We start from the raw sequence: 17,644 nt of genomic DNA, 5'->3' as shown, positions 1-17,644 counted from the left end.
GCAACCTACACCATAATTATTTACTTAATTCACAGGATTATGTAAGATCAATGAGATAATTATGTTGCTAAAAGTTAGATTTTTTTTAAGAAAAAAATTCCTAGTATGAGAATAAAAAAAAGTCAAACATAAATGAAACGTGTCAAAACTACCGGCTACCAGACAAAAAGATCGAAGCATAAAAATCATTCTATTTGATGAAAACTTTTTATAAATAACTCAAACTCAAAATTATAGAGCAAGTGCGACAAGAGCGAACGTTGGGAATTATCGTGTACAGGGATCAATCAATAGTGTAATTGAATATCTTTAGGGTAAAAGTCAAATTTGACAATTATTTTAGAAATAAATTTAAATGTATCGGTAGAAGTGTAAAAACTAACTTGTAAAAAGATCATATGTTGAAACCCTAGTTTTGATTTGTGGAAATCTATATATTAAAAAAAATAAAAACCCACCTGTGTATGTGTTTATATTACCCAAATTCAACAAGAAGAACACAATTCGACCAAATATCTTCAAGAAATTAAACTACAAAACAATAAATTAATCATTCTTTTATATTTAGAGAAAAAAGGAGGCGTAGCTCGATAAAGTGCCTCCATAACTACTTGAAACATAGTTAGATACACAAAAACATATATATACATACCTCTACACTTGCTGGAGGAGAAGGAGAGGGGAAGCGAGAGTGAGAGAGTTCCGACAGTCTAGATCGAGAAAATGCTAATGCGATTAGGGGAGAGGTAGAGAGACGTAGGGATTTGTTATGTCCTTTTTTTTATGGAAAATTTGGTAACAAAAGGTTATTATCACGACGAAGGACAATAATACCGATTTTTTTTTGTAACGGATAATTTTGTTAAAAAAAATGTATTGATTTGTTACAAATAAATTTAGCACATGCTTAATACGAGCGTTGACCATCAATCTTTTGTTACGAAAAGTGCCCTTACATGAACTTTTTGTTATTCGATTTTTCGTAGCAGTCAAAATCCATTACGAAGTCGACACAAAAGGCTTATTGTGTCAAAAAATGAACATTTGTATGGGATTTTTCCACTGCTACAAATGGTCAAATTTCTGGTAGTTAGTATGGGTCGTCTGTTGAATATATATAATTTTAGTAATTTTATTATTTAATAATATAAATTAGGATAGATAGATACAAATGAACATACACGTACATACCTGTCGACACTGGCTGCAAACCTTCCTTCAGTAAACTGTCGAGTTGAACAACGCCTCCTGAAAGGGTTTTCTGTGTGAGACCGAGAGAGTGAGAGGGAGGAAATCTAGAACAGTCTCTTCGATGATTGTCCAGAAATTAACCAAACAAGAAATTGGGTGGTAGGAATGCGGATTATTCTCCTTGTGTTTTTTTGTTTTATTTTTGGTTTTATTGACAATTTTATTATTGATAAAAGCCCATCATTTTATACAGTTAAATAAACACTGTACTTTTTATCTATATGTGCATGGGCCAATAGTTTTTTTAACAAAGCACAAAACTATTTAAAATAATTGTTGTAAAAAGTTTATTACGGAACTTGGCAGAAAATATTAATTCTTGATTTTACAATAAGTTTTTCCTCGATTTATAATAAAAAAAAAATTATCATTGACATTGATTTATTCTTTTTTCAGTAAATCTACTCCGAAAATGACGATCACAACCCTTACTTAAACCATTTGGAAGGAAATGGGAGAGTGTTTGGAGATTATAAATAAACTCACCTTATTGCTTCAAAGATTCAATTTCGGAGATGTTATTTTGTCATTATTCCCAGCACCTCCTTTCTTCATAGTCTTTTTTTTTTTTTTTTTTTTTTTTTTTTTTTATAGAAAATGCTTTATTGACATACTCAATGCACTCCTTTGGATTCATGATTTCTTCTTTTTTTTTTTTTTTTTTTATAATGTTTCATGATTTCTTTTGAATGAATATCAAGTAGGCCCGAGTAAATTGTGTGTTGCTTCATAATCCTCAGATACGTACTTACAACTCGAAACTATATGGATTGTATTCAGCAATATTTATATCCACAGACATTATTTAATTAGTTGTGAAACTTCCGATCGTCCATGAAAATTGGTAATGACTACTGGTTATACATAAATCTGTCCGCAAACTTTCAGTCATAGTTGTAAATGATCACTATTAAAATCTTACCAGAATATTCTTACAATTCTAATATACCTATAATCTATCCAAACACACACATTAATTAGTGCAAACCTAGAGCAATCTTGAATTAACAATTTTATGTATATGTATGCAATATTACAATCTCAAACTAACAATTGGTCGGAAAACAATAAACATTCATAAGAAATCTATATGAACTATAATCCACCATATTCTATTTTTTTCGTGGAAAAAAAAAATGAAAAATTTCAAACTTTCTTTGGGAACTATACAACCATTCACATTATGTTTCTTTTGGCAAATCAACCAAACAATTCACAAACAAAAATGAATCAATCAATTCAATATGTTATTTCCAATTCATTCATTACGTATTTTAATATTTCCGGGAATATTCTCAACCTCTGATGCCCAAAGGACTGGATCAAGTCGGCTTTCTTCGGCTGGTGGATGATCTTTTAAAATATACCTTTTGTCTTTGCATGCTAGACCATCTCTTCGAGAATCCTATCCTCAATCTCCAGCCTCTAATAAACTTGATTACCAGCTAGTAGACAAAGATATCGTATGTAGCATATAAAAGATTCTATTCAATGGGAACTTTAATAAAATTAAACGCATGCATTTAAATAATTCATAATAATGGACCACTACAAAAAAATAGTATATTTGTAACGGAATTCCGTTCCTAAAGTTTACGTAGCTAACGTAATTCCATCTCTAGTTCCGTCTCTAATATCATTAGTAACAGAAGAAGTGAATTTAGAAACGAAAAAATCTCGTTACAAAATTGATAATTTCTTGTAATGGACCAAGTGCGACTAAGAGCACATATTGGGATCATATCTAGGGTATCAATCAATAGTGTAAATATCCTTAGGGTAAAAATCGAATTTGATGATTGTTTTAGAAGTAAATTCAGTTATGTTGGAAGAAGTGTAAAGACCAATTTGCCAAAATATCACATAGTGAAAAATAAAAATAAAAAAAATAAAAAAGGAAATAATATCAAGCAAAGGAAGATAAGTTTTTTTTTTTTTTTTCATAAATATATAAGTAAAAGTAAAGAAATAAGGATTACATCTATTTAAACCCTAGTTTTAAATTGTGGAAATCTAGAGACATTAAAAAAGAACAGATCTTCGTATATGCTTAGATTAGCCAAATCAAATAAAAAGAACACAAGCTACCAAATAATTGCAAGAAATTAAGTTTCACAACAAAGATGAATAAAGTAATATTCATTCAGATTTGAAAAAAAAAGTGACGAAGCTTGAAAAAGTTCATCCATGGCAGGTTGAAAGGTAGATAGATACATATAAACAAGGAAAATTGCAATAAATATCTCGCACCTATACCCCATTATCACTTTTGTCCCCAATCTATTACCCTGGCAAAATATATCCCGCACTTTTTACAAAACTCGCCATTTACGTCCTCCCGTCGCGCATGACAGTCACGTGACATGCAATTCTACGCGCACCCGGGACCCAGTAACACGTGGCACTTTGTAAGTGGCCTGTATTTGAAATTTTAATAAATATTTAATTATTTAAATTTTATAAAATACAAATTGCTGATTGATCCCTGGATATTTGCAATTTAACCCAAAGGATTAAATTACAAATCTTATATATACAATATCAATCTCATTCAGCGTCTTCTTCTTCTTCGTCTTCAGCGTAATCAAATTTTTTTCAATTTTTTTTGGTGTTCCACCTCAATTCCTCCAAGCCGACTGACATCGCCGTCTTCCTTATTTTCCGTCGCGGGCATATCAAGGGAAAATACACCAATGTCTCAAACCACCGCCAATTTCTCTGATGTTACTAGATCTGTCGAATGTCATTGCGGGGTGAAGGCAAAATTGAGGTGTTCTTGGACCAATGATAACTCATGTCGTCGATTCCACTCTTGTAGATATTATAAGATAATTCCAAATTTGTGTTTAATTAAGCATATATGAACATTCGTAGATGATAATTTAATTTTTTTTTAATTCAAAATGGTGGAGGGGGATGTGGTTACTTCTAGTGGGAAGACCCTCCAATTTGTCTACGGAGTAAGGTCGTTATTCCTGGGCTATTGAAGAAATTAGATGCAAAAGAGAAGGAGATTGTGCTTCTCATAAATAAAAATAACAGAGGGCTCTATGTTGCATATTCAGTTAGTGCTGTTGTTGTTGGAATGGTATTCATCGTCTACCTACTGCGTAACAATGGTGCGAAAGGTTGCCCAGGCGTTTTGATGATCGAGTAACATGCTTTGTTGATGGATTGATTTATATTACAGTTGATGGATGGTAGAACGAAGAGAATGTATTTGTATGGAATCCCGAGAGCCGTTAATGTTCGGAGCATGTGGAATTCTATTTTATTTTTTTGTATGTTGTGGACATATCTTTATGTGGAAGTGTAAGTCTATTTTATTTTGTTGTATGTTATGAACATATATTTATGTGGAAGTGTTTTTTTACATATTTTGTGTTATGTAATTAAACTTCAATCATATTAATACAACTTGTGCATTGCTACAATACAACATGTGCATTCCTACACACATTTGCATCACTACAATACAACGTGTGCTTTCCTACACACCTGTGCATTCCTTCAACAAAAATTAAATCATAACGTATGCATAACGTGTGCATTACTACGTATAATCGAAAAGAGCTAGCACAATATCATTCCACAAACTTAAATTGTCCACCAATTCACAAAAGGTGTGCTATCCTTAACATAATTCAAAACATGTAGCACAACGCAATGCAACAAAAAGGAGCTATGTCATCCAAAACATAGTTCAGAAACAAGCACTGCAATGTAGAATTCTTGTCATTACTACAACTTCACATTTGTCTCTGTCGAAAGGACTGTACTGAGCTCCTCCACGCTCACGAACCGCTGCCCTTAATCCATAGCTTCCCAACTTGCGATCGAGTCGATGGCCGTCTTGTAAACATTGGTTGTTTACCACGTTTTGGGACCCTATCCACACGTGGTGGTGGTGGTTCTGGTGCTGAGACGGTTGGGAGGATGCAGGTTGCTCCCTTGTCGTGCAGTTGCTCCCACATAGATGGTCCCTACACAATCATTGGGTAATTAGCAATGTTAGAGTGTAAAAATTTATTAATAAATGTATATACCTGTTGGCTTTGAGTCCCTGTTGTCCCTGTTGTAGCCTCCAAGGCTTTTTCCTTTCGTGGTCTGCCTCGAGGTTTTGGTTGAGTCGTAATCATGGATTCTTGTGTGGAAATTACCTCAGGTTGACTAACTGGAACAGTGGTGCTTGATCTGGCGGCATTCTTTGCTGGAGCTTTTTGAATTCGCGTCTTCGAATAATGCAATATAGATTCAAACTTACTTTGTAAGAGAAATGATATATATTATGTATTGTGTTAGGTTGTACTTACAGACATCCGTCGTGGCCTATGTTGTACCGATGTTGTCGTAGGGTCTTGTCCAGCCACCTATATGTACAAAGAAGAGGCAATGCATGATTGTATATCACAAATATAATACAATAACTACACACTGCTATAGTTCGTATTAGTGGTGATGATTCTTCAAGCCGACGGTTTTCAACTGACTGTGGACATTTTCTAACATTGTGTCCAGAGTTTCCACATCCTCTGCAACGAACAGTCATTTGATTTTTCTTTAACATTAAAGTTCCAGCCTTCTTTCTTATTTTTCTCACAGGTTCATCCCGTTCCCTTCGCTTGGATGAGGTAGGTCTCCCAACCGACCTCATTTCTGTTGGGGGTTTAGGTGGATTAAAACCTGTTACCTCCCAAAATATGTACTGGTGACAGCCATTATGGCAGGAGCATAGACCTTAATGTATGTCTGTACGGAGTAGTACTCATCGATGTAGTCTTGAATTTCTTCTCGTTGGTTAGAGATGGCAGAGATGGCATGTTTGCAAGGAATTCCACTTAGCTGCCATTGTCTGCATGCGCAAGTTCTTTCCCGAAGATTAATAGCATGTTGGCTCACATCGAAGCAAGAAATTTCATAATGCGTATTATCAGACTTATAGGAATACAGTCAGATACCCTCCGAACATTTCTCTCCAGCAGCTTCAATGCATTTGGACAGAACCGCAAGTTTTTCCATTTACACGCAGCCATATCTCTGTTCGTTTGCAGCCTTTTCATAAGATATTGTCTTATTGACTCCAACATCGACAAAATCGGTTGCTCTCGTGCATCTAGGATCGCACTATTAAAGCTTTCACATACATTGTTTAACAACATGTCACACTTCAAATAAACTTTGAAGTGACTCCGACTCCACTGCGCTACAAGCTTATCGTCGAACCATTTGTGTGTCTCGCTTTCAAGATCTTTCAACTCATCCATTCGACGACGAAATTCTCCCGGCGTAGAAGCCAAAGCGGCACGCCAAACTGCATTTTTCAGTGCAGTTTCTTTAAACCCGGCATTAACAAAGTTGTTATGCATGTGTCTAACACAAAATCTGTGATCATATCATGGGAATACAACATCGAACGCCTGTATCAGCCCTTTTTGCTTATCAGACATGAATGTAACCTGTTTGTCACCCCCGATCCTTAAATCTTTCTTCAACAAAGTCAAGAACCATCTCCATGTTTCACCATTCTCTCTACTAACCACTGCAAAGGCAATTGAGAACAGATTATTATTCGGATCAATTCCAACAGCGGTAAGTAAGACACCAGCGTAAATACCCTTCAAGTGGCATCCATCCACACCAATTATGGGTCTGCAACCAACACTAAATCCTTCTTTTAAAGCTCCATAGCACACATAAATACGGTCAAAAACAGATTCTTCATCATCAGTCTCAACACCTAACACAACTGTGGTCCCTGGATTACTCTTTCTTAACTCATGTACGTAATCCCAAAAACGACTGTATTGGTAAACAGGATCTCCACTTATCCTTTCCAAAGCACGCCTCTTTGCCCTATAGGCCTGATCTTTAGACACACTCACGTTTAATTCTCTCATTATCTCCTTCCTAAAACCTCGTACCTCGCGCTTCGGATCACATTTAAATTTATGAGCAAACTTTTCACTCAAGAAGTCTTAACATTCGCAACATTAAAAGAAGGAAGACATGACTGCGAATGCTTAGCATGCAATAGACTTACTTGGAAAGCAGTGTCATCCTTCATCTTCACTGCGTTGATTTTCGACTCACAATTTGGTTCTTTGCACCTCGCATACAACCGGCGCTTCTCAATCTTTGTAAAAGCCACACTTCTTCTTTCTGCAATTGCATGAGATTGTATTGCTCTTTTAACCTCGTCCCTCGTTGCAAATATCATCCCTATATCAAACCTCGGTGCGTACACATCGAGTGGATTGAACTTTGGAAAAGTTGTGCTCACGCCCCGCCTACGCACAGTCCCTTCATCCTCTGAGTCAAGTAACTCCTCCTACTCCTCATCACTTCCAACTACCAGATTCTTCTCTGGTGTATCCTCTTCATCATTCTCAGCCCCTAATCCTTCATTCCCAACGTCAAATCCACAAGTGTTTTGCTGCCCGCTCCCTCCTACACTAACCCCACAATCCGCTACCTCTTCAGTAACTACTTCATTAGTCATATCTTGGCCTATATCGTAATCATCTAAACCTGGAAATTCATCTCCTTCACCCTCGTCATCACAGTCCATATCCACAAACTCCTCAAATAAGTCATCATCACTACAATGACTTCCACTGCCCACTGTAAAGTCGCTATCCTTCCCATAATCATCTAACCTGGGGAATTCATCTCTTTCACCCTCAATAGTCATCCCTCCCAAGTTGCCAAGCTCGTCCTCTCCCAACACTGTCTCCCCAACTCCAAGAACATAACCTTCACCCTCATCATCACAGTCCATATCCACAAACTCCTCAAATATGTCATCATCACTACCGTTACTTCCACTGCCCACTGTAAAGTCACTATATTTCCCATCATCATCTAAACTGGGGAATTCATCTCCTTTACCCTCAATAGTTATCCCTCCCAAACTTCCAAGCTCGTTCTCTCCCAACACTGTCTCCCCAACTCCAGGAACAGATTCATCCCCAAGGTCATCACAGTCCATATCCACAAACTCCTCAAGTATGTCATCATCACTACCGTTACTTCCACTACCCATTGTAAAGTCACTATCCTCACCATCTTCATCATCATCAAGACCAATCCCATTACAACCAAGATCTACGTAAATATCTAATTTTCTACTAATAAAAGATTCATAAGCTGTATCTTGGAACTCCTCATCACTCTCTAATAGCTTTAAATTGTTACCAATTATAGTGTAATACTTACTATACTCCAAAACGTTAATCTTAATATTTCTCCCAAACAACTCCGTCAAGTCCTTAGTAAGTGTTCCAGCTAGCACGAAATCAAAATTCTTGATGGATCCCCCAACTTACTTTGCTATTGGAGTGTGGTACAAGACTCCATCGAAATGTAAGCACACTGTCAAATGTGTACTTTCGGGTTCTGCATAACACAAAAATCAGCATGAAACTTTCATATGACAATGGAGTGGGGGACCAAATTTGTATCAAATCGACGGAATCAAGGAATGGGGGACCAAAATAGAACAATAAAATATTTCTAATGTAGGACCATGGTTTGAATCGAAACATTTGGAGTTTTCTGACAACGGTACCCCACAAGAAGAATATTATATGACATTAAAGCAAAAAATACTTACCATATAAATGATGTGCCCCAAAGTCGATTCTTTTTCCCTCGATCTTGCCTTTGCCCTTATCCTCGTCGTTACTCATATCACCAAGAACAAAAAAAAAAAGCACGGGAATGAAGCTATGTTTGTTCCTCCGACAACAAAAGTCTCAAAGTCAGACCTTTTTTTGGAAGATTGGCGAGCGAGATAAACTCCCCAGATGAATGCAATCGATTTTGGATGAACTTCCTCCACCTGAATGCGATCGATTTTCAGAAGTCCACCATCAATGAGTTAGGTAAGGGTTTTGTGGTGAGTTTGCAATCTAATCCCCTGTGTGAAATTGCAATTTAATATATATATAATTTAATATCTTAATATAATCATCCAATCAAACAATGCCGCGTGGATTTCGTACACGAGAGCGCGTGGTTCAACTGCCACGTGACAATGACGCGCGACGGGAGGACATAAATGGCGAGTTTTGTAAAAGGTACGGGATATATTTTGCCAATTGAGATTTCCAACTTATACAAGTTCCACACAAAGTAAAAACATAGGAAGTAGTACTTTTCCTACTATCCATATCATTTGCATAATTTGAATCCACAAAACCCTCTAGTTTAATATTTTCAGTATATTTTCCAAACACAAGACCAACATTTATTGTATCAATTAAGTATCTAGAAACTTAGTTCAATGTATGCCAATGTTCTAAACCAAGATTCGACATATACCTACTTAAACAACTAATAGCATAAGCTAAATCTGGCCTAGTACTAACCATTAAGTACATTATGGAACCTATTGCATTAGAATATGGTACATGTTTCATATACTCAAAATCATATTCGGATTTGGGACATTGATCGCTACTTAACACAAAATTAGAAGCCATAGGAACAGAAACAGATTTAGCATCACTCATAGAAATTTTTTTAATTATTTTCGAAATATAAGTAGACTGATTAAAAAACAGTCTTGAATTTTTTCTATTCCTAGTGATACACATGCCCAAAATTACTTTGGCATCACCCAACAGTTTCAAGTCAAAATTATCACATAAGCACTTAATCATGTGATCAATAAGCTTTACACATGGACTAATGATCAACATATCATCAGCATAAATGAGAAGAAAAATAGTTTGGTTTTTAACACTCTTGAAATACAAACAATAATCAAATTTGCTTTTAATAAAATCAAGATTTTTCATACAATTATCAAATTTAATATTCTATTGTCTAGGTGACTGTTTTAAACCATACAAAGATTTATTTAACAAACAAACATGATTCATTTTATTTTTATCAACAAAACCTTCAGGTTGTTTCATATAAATCTTCTCATATAATTCACCATATAAAAAGGTTGTTTTAACATCTAATTGTTTTAGCTCTCAATCATAAAATGCAACTAGAGCTAACATTACTCTAACAGTGGTAAATTTGACAACGGGGAAAAAATTTCATTATAATTTTTTCCTTCTTTTTGGGTAAAACCCTTAGGTACTTATCTAGCCTTAAACCTAATTCCATTATCTTCTTGTTTAACTTTATAAATCCACTTACAATCAACAAGAGAACAATTAGAAGGTTTAGGAACCAAACACCAAGTTTTATTATCATACAATGAATCCATTTCTTCTTTCATTGCTTTTAACCACTGATTTTTATTTTCAAAATTTATGGTCTCCCTAAATGTCTTAAGTTCATTACCATCTAAATTCTCAAATACACTAAAAGCCAAAGAAGACAAATCAAAATCACCAAGTCTAGTAGGCAACCTAGGGATTCTTCTACCCCTATGTCTAGTCAATTGGTAATTTTCTAACTCATTTTAATTATCATTATCAAAATCAGATTCATTTTGATTATTATTTTCGAAAACAGACTCGTTTTGAAAACAACATCTCTACTAATAACAGTTTTAAAACCAGATCTAGACTTTAACCATAATCAATAGCCCTTAACTCCTTCCAAATAACCCAAGAAAACACATTTTTAAGCTCTAGGGTCTAATTTGTCATTATTAATACGTATAAAAGCAGAACACCCAAACACCCAAATATTTGAAAAATCAATTTTCCTACCAGTCCACTTAAATTCGGGACAAGCACCGTTCAAAGAAATTGAGGGTGATCTATTGACAATATAAGCTGCTGTCATAACAGCTTCCCCCCAGAATTTTTTAGACAAACCGGATGAAGCCAAAAGGCTTCGAACTCACTCCAAGAGAGTCCGGTTCATCCTTTCAGCAACCCCATTTTGCTAGGGTGTATAGGGGACATTTCTATGTCTATTTATACCATTTTCTTGACAAAAAAATGAATCCAGGAGTTGCAAAATTCTAAACCATTATCAGTTCTAAGATATTTAATTTTCATTCCAATTTGATTTTCAATTTTAATTTTCCAATTTTTTAAAACATCAAGCACATCAGATTTATTCTTCATAAGAAATACCCAAGTTTTTATAAAACAAATCATCAATAATGGATAAAAAATATCTAGTCCCACCATGTGTGGGCTTACTAGCTGGGCCCCACACATCAGCATGTAAATAATCCAACACAAATTTAGACAAATCACGTTTTTCACTAGGGGGATGGGGAAATTGGACCCTATGGTGTTTACCATACACACAATTATCATAAAAGGACACTGGATTAAATTTTACATTTCCTAAGGATCCCTTTTTATGTGAAATTTCTAATCATTTATTACTTAATGTCCTAATATCTTATGCCACAAATCACTATTTTCTTTAACAGAATTTATTGTGTTTACAGGCATATTATTTGGTTCAGCACAAGTAACGTGTAGATTATTACGTTTTACAGCTTTAAACACAACTAAAGATCTAGTAATTTTCATACAATCATTTCCCCATTTTTCCTCTAATTCTAAATCTGATAAAGCAACACAAGAAAACATATTATTTGATAAACCATGTACATGCCTCACATTATTTAATTTTAGCACAAAACCAGTGTTAAATTTCAAATTTACACGACCAATTCCAAGCACATTAGAAACACTATTATCAACTATGGAAACAGTGCAATTTTCTAAAGTTTTATATTCACAGAAAATCGATTTTAATCGAGTCATATGGTAAGTGCATCCAGAATCAATAAGCCATTCATTCATACATACATTGTTCACATTTAAGCAGTCGACAATAACAGTAAACACATCACCAGAATTTCGATCAAATAATGTCATATTGGCTAACTCATTAACATGTTGTTGGCTACCATTATTATTACTGTTTGTAATGTTATTAATCTTCTTTTTAGGACACTCGCGTATAAAATGGTTAGGATCACCACAATTATAATATATTTTACCCCCTTTATTTGGAGTTCTAGATCTATTGTTTCCTCTACTTTTAGATCTATATTTATTTCTATTATTCTGGTTTTTATTACTATTATTATTATTTCCAAAATTACTCTTTTTATTTGATCTGAAAGGAGACCTACCTCTACTATACATGGTTCACCCTTATTGGAATTATGAATTTGTAAATTTAATTCTTTAGATAACCCATTAATGACTACATCTAATGTTACAAAATCACGTCCATATTTAATAGCATATTTCACATCCATGTATGAATTAGGAATTGCATTTAACAAAACTATAGCACTATAATTGTCAATATTTTTATCATCAATAAGTTTTATATCTTGTATTAATTTTAAAGACTGTCCGGATTTTCATCAATTGATTTTGACAAATCAAGTTTAAAACTAAAATTTTATTCTAACAAGTATAACCTACTAGGAAGTGAAGTTTGAGTGTATAGTTCATCCAATTTATTCCATATTTCCAAAGTAGATTCTTGCTTACCTACTTTCCTAATTACATGATATGCTAAATTGAATATTATAATAGAGTAAGCCATTTCATCTAACTCAGCTCTCCTCTCTGGAGGAACTTCAGCTACATGGTCCGGCACAATTGCTCTAATTATTCTTTGAGTGACTAAAATGCTTCTCATTTTTTTTTTCAAATTGCAAAATCCATTTTTCCATCAAAAGGCAGTATATTAAAACTAGAGCTACGAGCCATTTTTTTTTGTTTTTAATAAAAACAGATTTATTTAATTTTTTAAAAACGACGAGTTCTGTTTTTTAAAAAAATTCCAGAAAATTATTTATTTTAATTTTCACACAGAAACAAATTATTTTTCAAGTAAATCACACGAAAGAAACAATCACAGATTCTCGCATACAATCAGACAATCACAACAAGCAATTTAGGCAATCAAAAAATATATAACCTAACTATTACAACTTACACTCGTGACTATTCAACCGAGGTACTCAAAAATCACTCACAAAGTGAGGATCGGAGTTTAGTAACCTTGGTTTCACAATAGCCTTTACAATTTATTTTTGGGCGCAAAAATTAAATGCAGAAATTAAAACAATCATAAAAAAAACCGTAAATAATGTGAGTTTAAGGGATTACCTCCTTGTAGCACAACAACAAAAAATTTATATTCTTACAAAGCAGTAGGAAATACATAGTAAAAAAACCTATTCTCTTTTGTAGAAAATAGGGGTTAGCCAATCTAAAGAAAAATCACAAAAACAGAAACCGAACTCAAAATTTATTTCTCTTCTAACAAATTGTTAGAATCACCGAAACAAATTGTGTATTTCACAATGTCGACTCAAGAACAAACACAAACTGACAAGGCTTAAAGATTTAAAGATTTCAAACGAGATTTTAGTTTGAAAAATATAAAGATCTTTAAAAAAAATTGTTTACCAATTTTTAAGGTTTACAAAACCTTTTGTATTTTGACTCCGCTAGAACAGATCTATACAAAAACAGAGACACTTCACACGATTTACACCTTCTATTTAAAAAAGGTTTGAAATACAAAACTCGTTTTTTAAAAGTAAAACGGTTTTGTAACAAACTAACCAAATCTAGTGTCAAACTTAACCAACTACATAGATTTGTAGCGATTAAGTCACGTTCAACACAAATCGCACACGACCGGCGCTAAAAAGCACAGATCGAGTTGGATTTTGGCCGGTATATAATAGATCTACTAGGAAAAAAATCGAAATACCAAAAAATGTTCGATTCAACCAGATCCTTTCGTAGATCTAAAGACTTACAACCAAAAAACCTTAAAACTGAAAATATTACTCGATTTCAAAGACAAAAAACACCAAATAGCTTTCATACCACTTCTAATAGAAAAATACAAACAATATCTAAAGGTTTATTAACAAATCGAGTAAAAACACAAATATTAGACTAGTTTTGGTTAGGCTCAGCCCCTAACCACTCAAAACAGTAAATCAACACACAAAATCCACTTAACTAGCGACTACACACTTTAAACTGGCCCGAAACCTACAACTCACGCAAAAATCAACCCCCTCAAGAACATACGAGGCGAAACAAACAAAAATAAAAATGCCTAAAGGTTGAACGAGCCATTTGTGGCTACGAACAACAAACCAAGGGGTGAAACACCGCGCCAAAGGAACTCCACAAGTTGCAGGAGGAAGGCGCCACCAAGAACCCTGTGAAACCGCAGGAAAAAGTCACCGAAAAGGCAAATAGAGAGGTCGAGAGAGAGAGGAGAGCTAGAGAAGGTGAGCGTACAGAGAGAGGAAGTATGAGAGTGATAATGAAAGGTGAGCTCTCTCTGTGTATATATACTCAAGGTAAAAGCAACGGACGGCCAGGATGAAGATCCAGAATGAACGGCCATGATCGCGTCTCATCAAAAGAGGCGGATCCTAGCCGGGGCGGGTCGCGGGTCGCGGTCACGGTCAGGTAAGTAAGAACGCGGTTCAGGGTGGCGGGTCACAGGTCCTAGGCAGGTGCGGGTCGCGGTCAGGGCCAGGGTTTAAAGCGGGCTAATAATTAAGTGTGTATCTTATATTGGGGTGGATCTAATTGGATAAAAAAATCCAATAATTTCTTATTTTATTATTTTTTTAAAGTCCATGAATTTTATAGCTAAATAATAACTGGTTTTCTCTGTATGTGTGTGCATGGCCGGATCATTTTTTTTATTAAATAAGAAATATATATATAACTAGATATTATTTTGAATATTTGTTGTGGAGAATTACCATCAAATTTATTATTGCTTAATATTTATTGTGAAATTTGTAGATTTTGTTGAAAGTCAAAAAATTATAAACAATTTTAATATGTATTTACATTGAATAATCATAAATTCAAATTTATATATTCCCATTATTACATTTTCTTTTATTACTGCAAATTTTTTATTACTTTATTTTTAAATAAAATTTATATAAAAACCAATAAAGTGAGACTAATTAAATAATACATAATTAGTATGCATTACTCAAATTAAATACAATATCATATATTGAAATGCATAAGCAAATGATGGAATCCATATTTAGGACTGTTGTATGCTTTGAAGGCTGGCGCTCTAGGGCTCTAGGCTTCTGCCTCTGCCATGTAATATTATATTCAGTGCAAAAGTAGTCCATGTCAAAATCCATAGTGTAAATAGATGTAAGATATTTAAAAGAATTACCAAATTTTATACCACAAGGGACTTGGTTTGAGGAAATAATATGAAGTAGAGCAGAAAGAGTTTTCTTTTAAAAAAAATAAAACACAAAGATGTTATCTACATAAACCCTAATTTTAGTTTGTGGAATATAGAAATCAAATAAACCGACATAGGTCCGTAGTACTAGGTAGATTAATCAAATCAAAGAAGAAGAACCAAGGGCGACCAAAAATTTGCAAAAGATTAAACTAAAAATGAAAGATGTTAATCATTTATTCTGATTTAGAGAAATGGAGATGAAGCTCCATAAACGTGCCACGATAACAGCTTGTAAGGTAGAGAGATACAAAATATATATATATATATGTATATATATACATACCTCTACCTGCAGGAGAAGGAGAGGGGGAGGGAGAGAGAGAGTTCCGACCGTCGAACGAGAAAAGCGATTTGGATATTTGGGGAGAGGGAGAGAGATGTTGACGAAAAGAGAAAATTTGGGATTTTCGATGGTAATGGTGTTTTCTGCTTTGGGTTTACTTATACTACAACAAAACATTCATATTTCTAAGAAATTAGCTATGTAAATTTTCAGAAATATATGTAGCTAATGAATTTGTTACAAAATTAGCCATAAAAATGTATGTAGTGGCTATAAGCAGTGTAGCTAATTTTGCAATTGTCATGACAATTTGCAATGTAGTTTGCTGCAACTTATTTGACACACTAATTGGCACAACAATAAGTTTGATATATATTTTGCCACAACAATAAGTTTAATATATATTTTGTCACATCTAAATAATTAATTATTTTACAAAATGTTTCTACACAAATTTCCACGATTTATTTGAATAAATTTTGTCATGAATAATTAATATTTAAACAATTAAAAAATATTAATTTTTCATGTGCATAGCAATTCAAAAATTGATGTAAGATTTAAATTGTAGAATTCAATATTATAAAAATTAACAATAAAAAAAATTAATACAACATTATATTTTCTAAACACTACTATAAACAAATATTGTTAATAAAATTAATATTTTTAAATACATACAGTAACATCAATACAATATTTAATCATATATATTTACATAATACACTAAAAATATACATGAAACTAAATCTTCCAAATTTTGGATTATTAAAGTTTTGATATATATGCTCTTGGCGCCTTGAAATTTTTTTTCTTTCTTGTATCCAATAGCTTCTTCATTTTCTTCTATTACGTCCTAAAAAATAATAATAATGAAAAAAATTAGAAAATAAATCATTAGTGACTTATAAAATGCTAATTTAATAAAAAAAAACTAATAATATAAATAGAACAAATATTACTAATTTGAACACAAAAACAAAATAGTAAGAAAAATTAGTAAGAAAACGAAAAAAATATGAAAAAAAAAAAGTACAAACAATTATTTATATTTTTTATTTTTAGAAAATTAAACGAGATAAAAAATTGAAAAAAAAAAACATACTTAATATAAGTTTTAAAAAATAGAGAAACAACAAGAAATACTTTTTACAAAATATTAGTTAAAAATATGATAAAAAGAACAAAAACTATACGATGATTGGGTATAAGTATTCCTTGAAATAAAACAAATAAAATATTATTATATCAACAAAATAAAAATAACTAAATATTCAAATAAAAAAAATATATACAAAGGTTTAAATTCTACCTTCAAATTCATGAACACGAATACTTGTTATTTAGCAACAACGAAGATGATTGAATAATGATCTATATTATTGAAAAGACTAAAAGTATAGAAGAAGAGAAATAAACCTTTATAGGAAACGAAAAGAAAATAAACTTTAATCAGAATAAAAAAAAAAAAAAGCACAGATAACATAGAAAAAGATGATCTATATTATTGAAAAAACTAAAAGTATAGAAGAATAGAAACAAAACTTTATGAGAAAAAAAAAAAGAAAATAAACTTTAATCAGAAAAAAAATAAAAAACAAAAAACAAAAAAAACGCAGAGAACAAAGAATGACAATAAAAAACTATATCTATAGTCAAGAATTCGTGTAAACGTGTGAATGTTTTTACTATATATACAATATTTATATGAGTTATTAATTATATAGATAAACTTTGACAATTTTAATTTTATTTTTAATCATATAATTATATTATATAAATATTATAACTTAATATATTATATATTTTTAATTTATTATATAATAAGTCTATTGATATATAATAATATAATAGATATAGATAGATATTTCACTATTTCAATGATATTAATTT

General features: G+C 32.8%; 1 protein-coding gene across 1 annotated transcript; it reads right to left on the bottom strand.

The window, feature by feature from the left end:
• Positions 1-6,644: 6,644 nt before the first annotated feature.
• On the bottom strand, positions 6,645-7,468 carry LOC127243784 (uncharacterized). Its single transcript, XM_051263946.1, has 2 exons — positions 7,292-7,468; positions 6,645-7,178 (listed from the first exon to the last, which is right to left on the bottom strand). The coding sequence occupies exons 1-2, from the start codon at positions 7,466-7,468 to the stop codon at positions 6,645-6,647; spliced, it is 711 nt and encodes a 236-aa protein (XP_051119903.1).
• Between the last annotated feature and the right edge of the window lie 10,176 nt (positions 7,469-17,644).

The sequence above is a fragment of the Andrographis paniculata genome, unplaced genomic scaffold, assembly GCF_009805555.1.
Source record: "Andrographis paniculata isolate CXL003 unplaced genomic scaffold, ASM980555v1 Contig98END, whole genome shotgun sequence".
Classification (NCBI taxonomy): domain Eukaryota; kingdom Viridiplantae; phylum Streptophyta; class Magnoliopsida; order Lamiales; family Acanthaceae; genus Andrographis; species Andrographis paniculata.
The sequence above is the reverse complement of the archived record's forward strand: the minus strand, read 5'-3'. Positions and strand labels throughout refer to the sequence as shown.

Bases quoted from the DNA above. Each gene is read 5' to 3' on its own strand.
- LOC127243784 (XM_051263946.1), bottom strand. From the start codon at position 7,468: ATGATATTTGCAACGAGGGACGAGGTTAAAAGAGCAATACAATCTCAT. The intron at 7,179-7,291 runs GTAAGTCTATTG...TGTGATCCGAAG, and splicing joins AGGATGACACTGCTTTCCAA to CGCGAGGTACGAGGTTTTAG.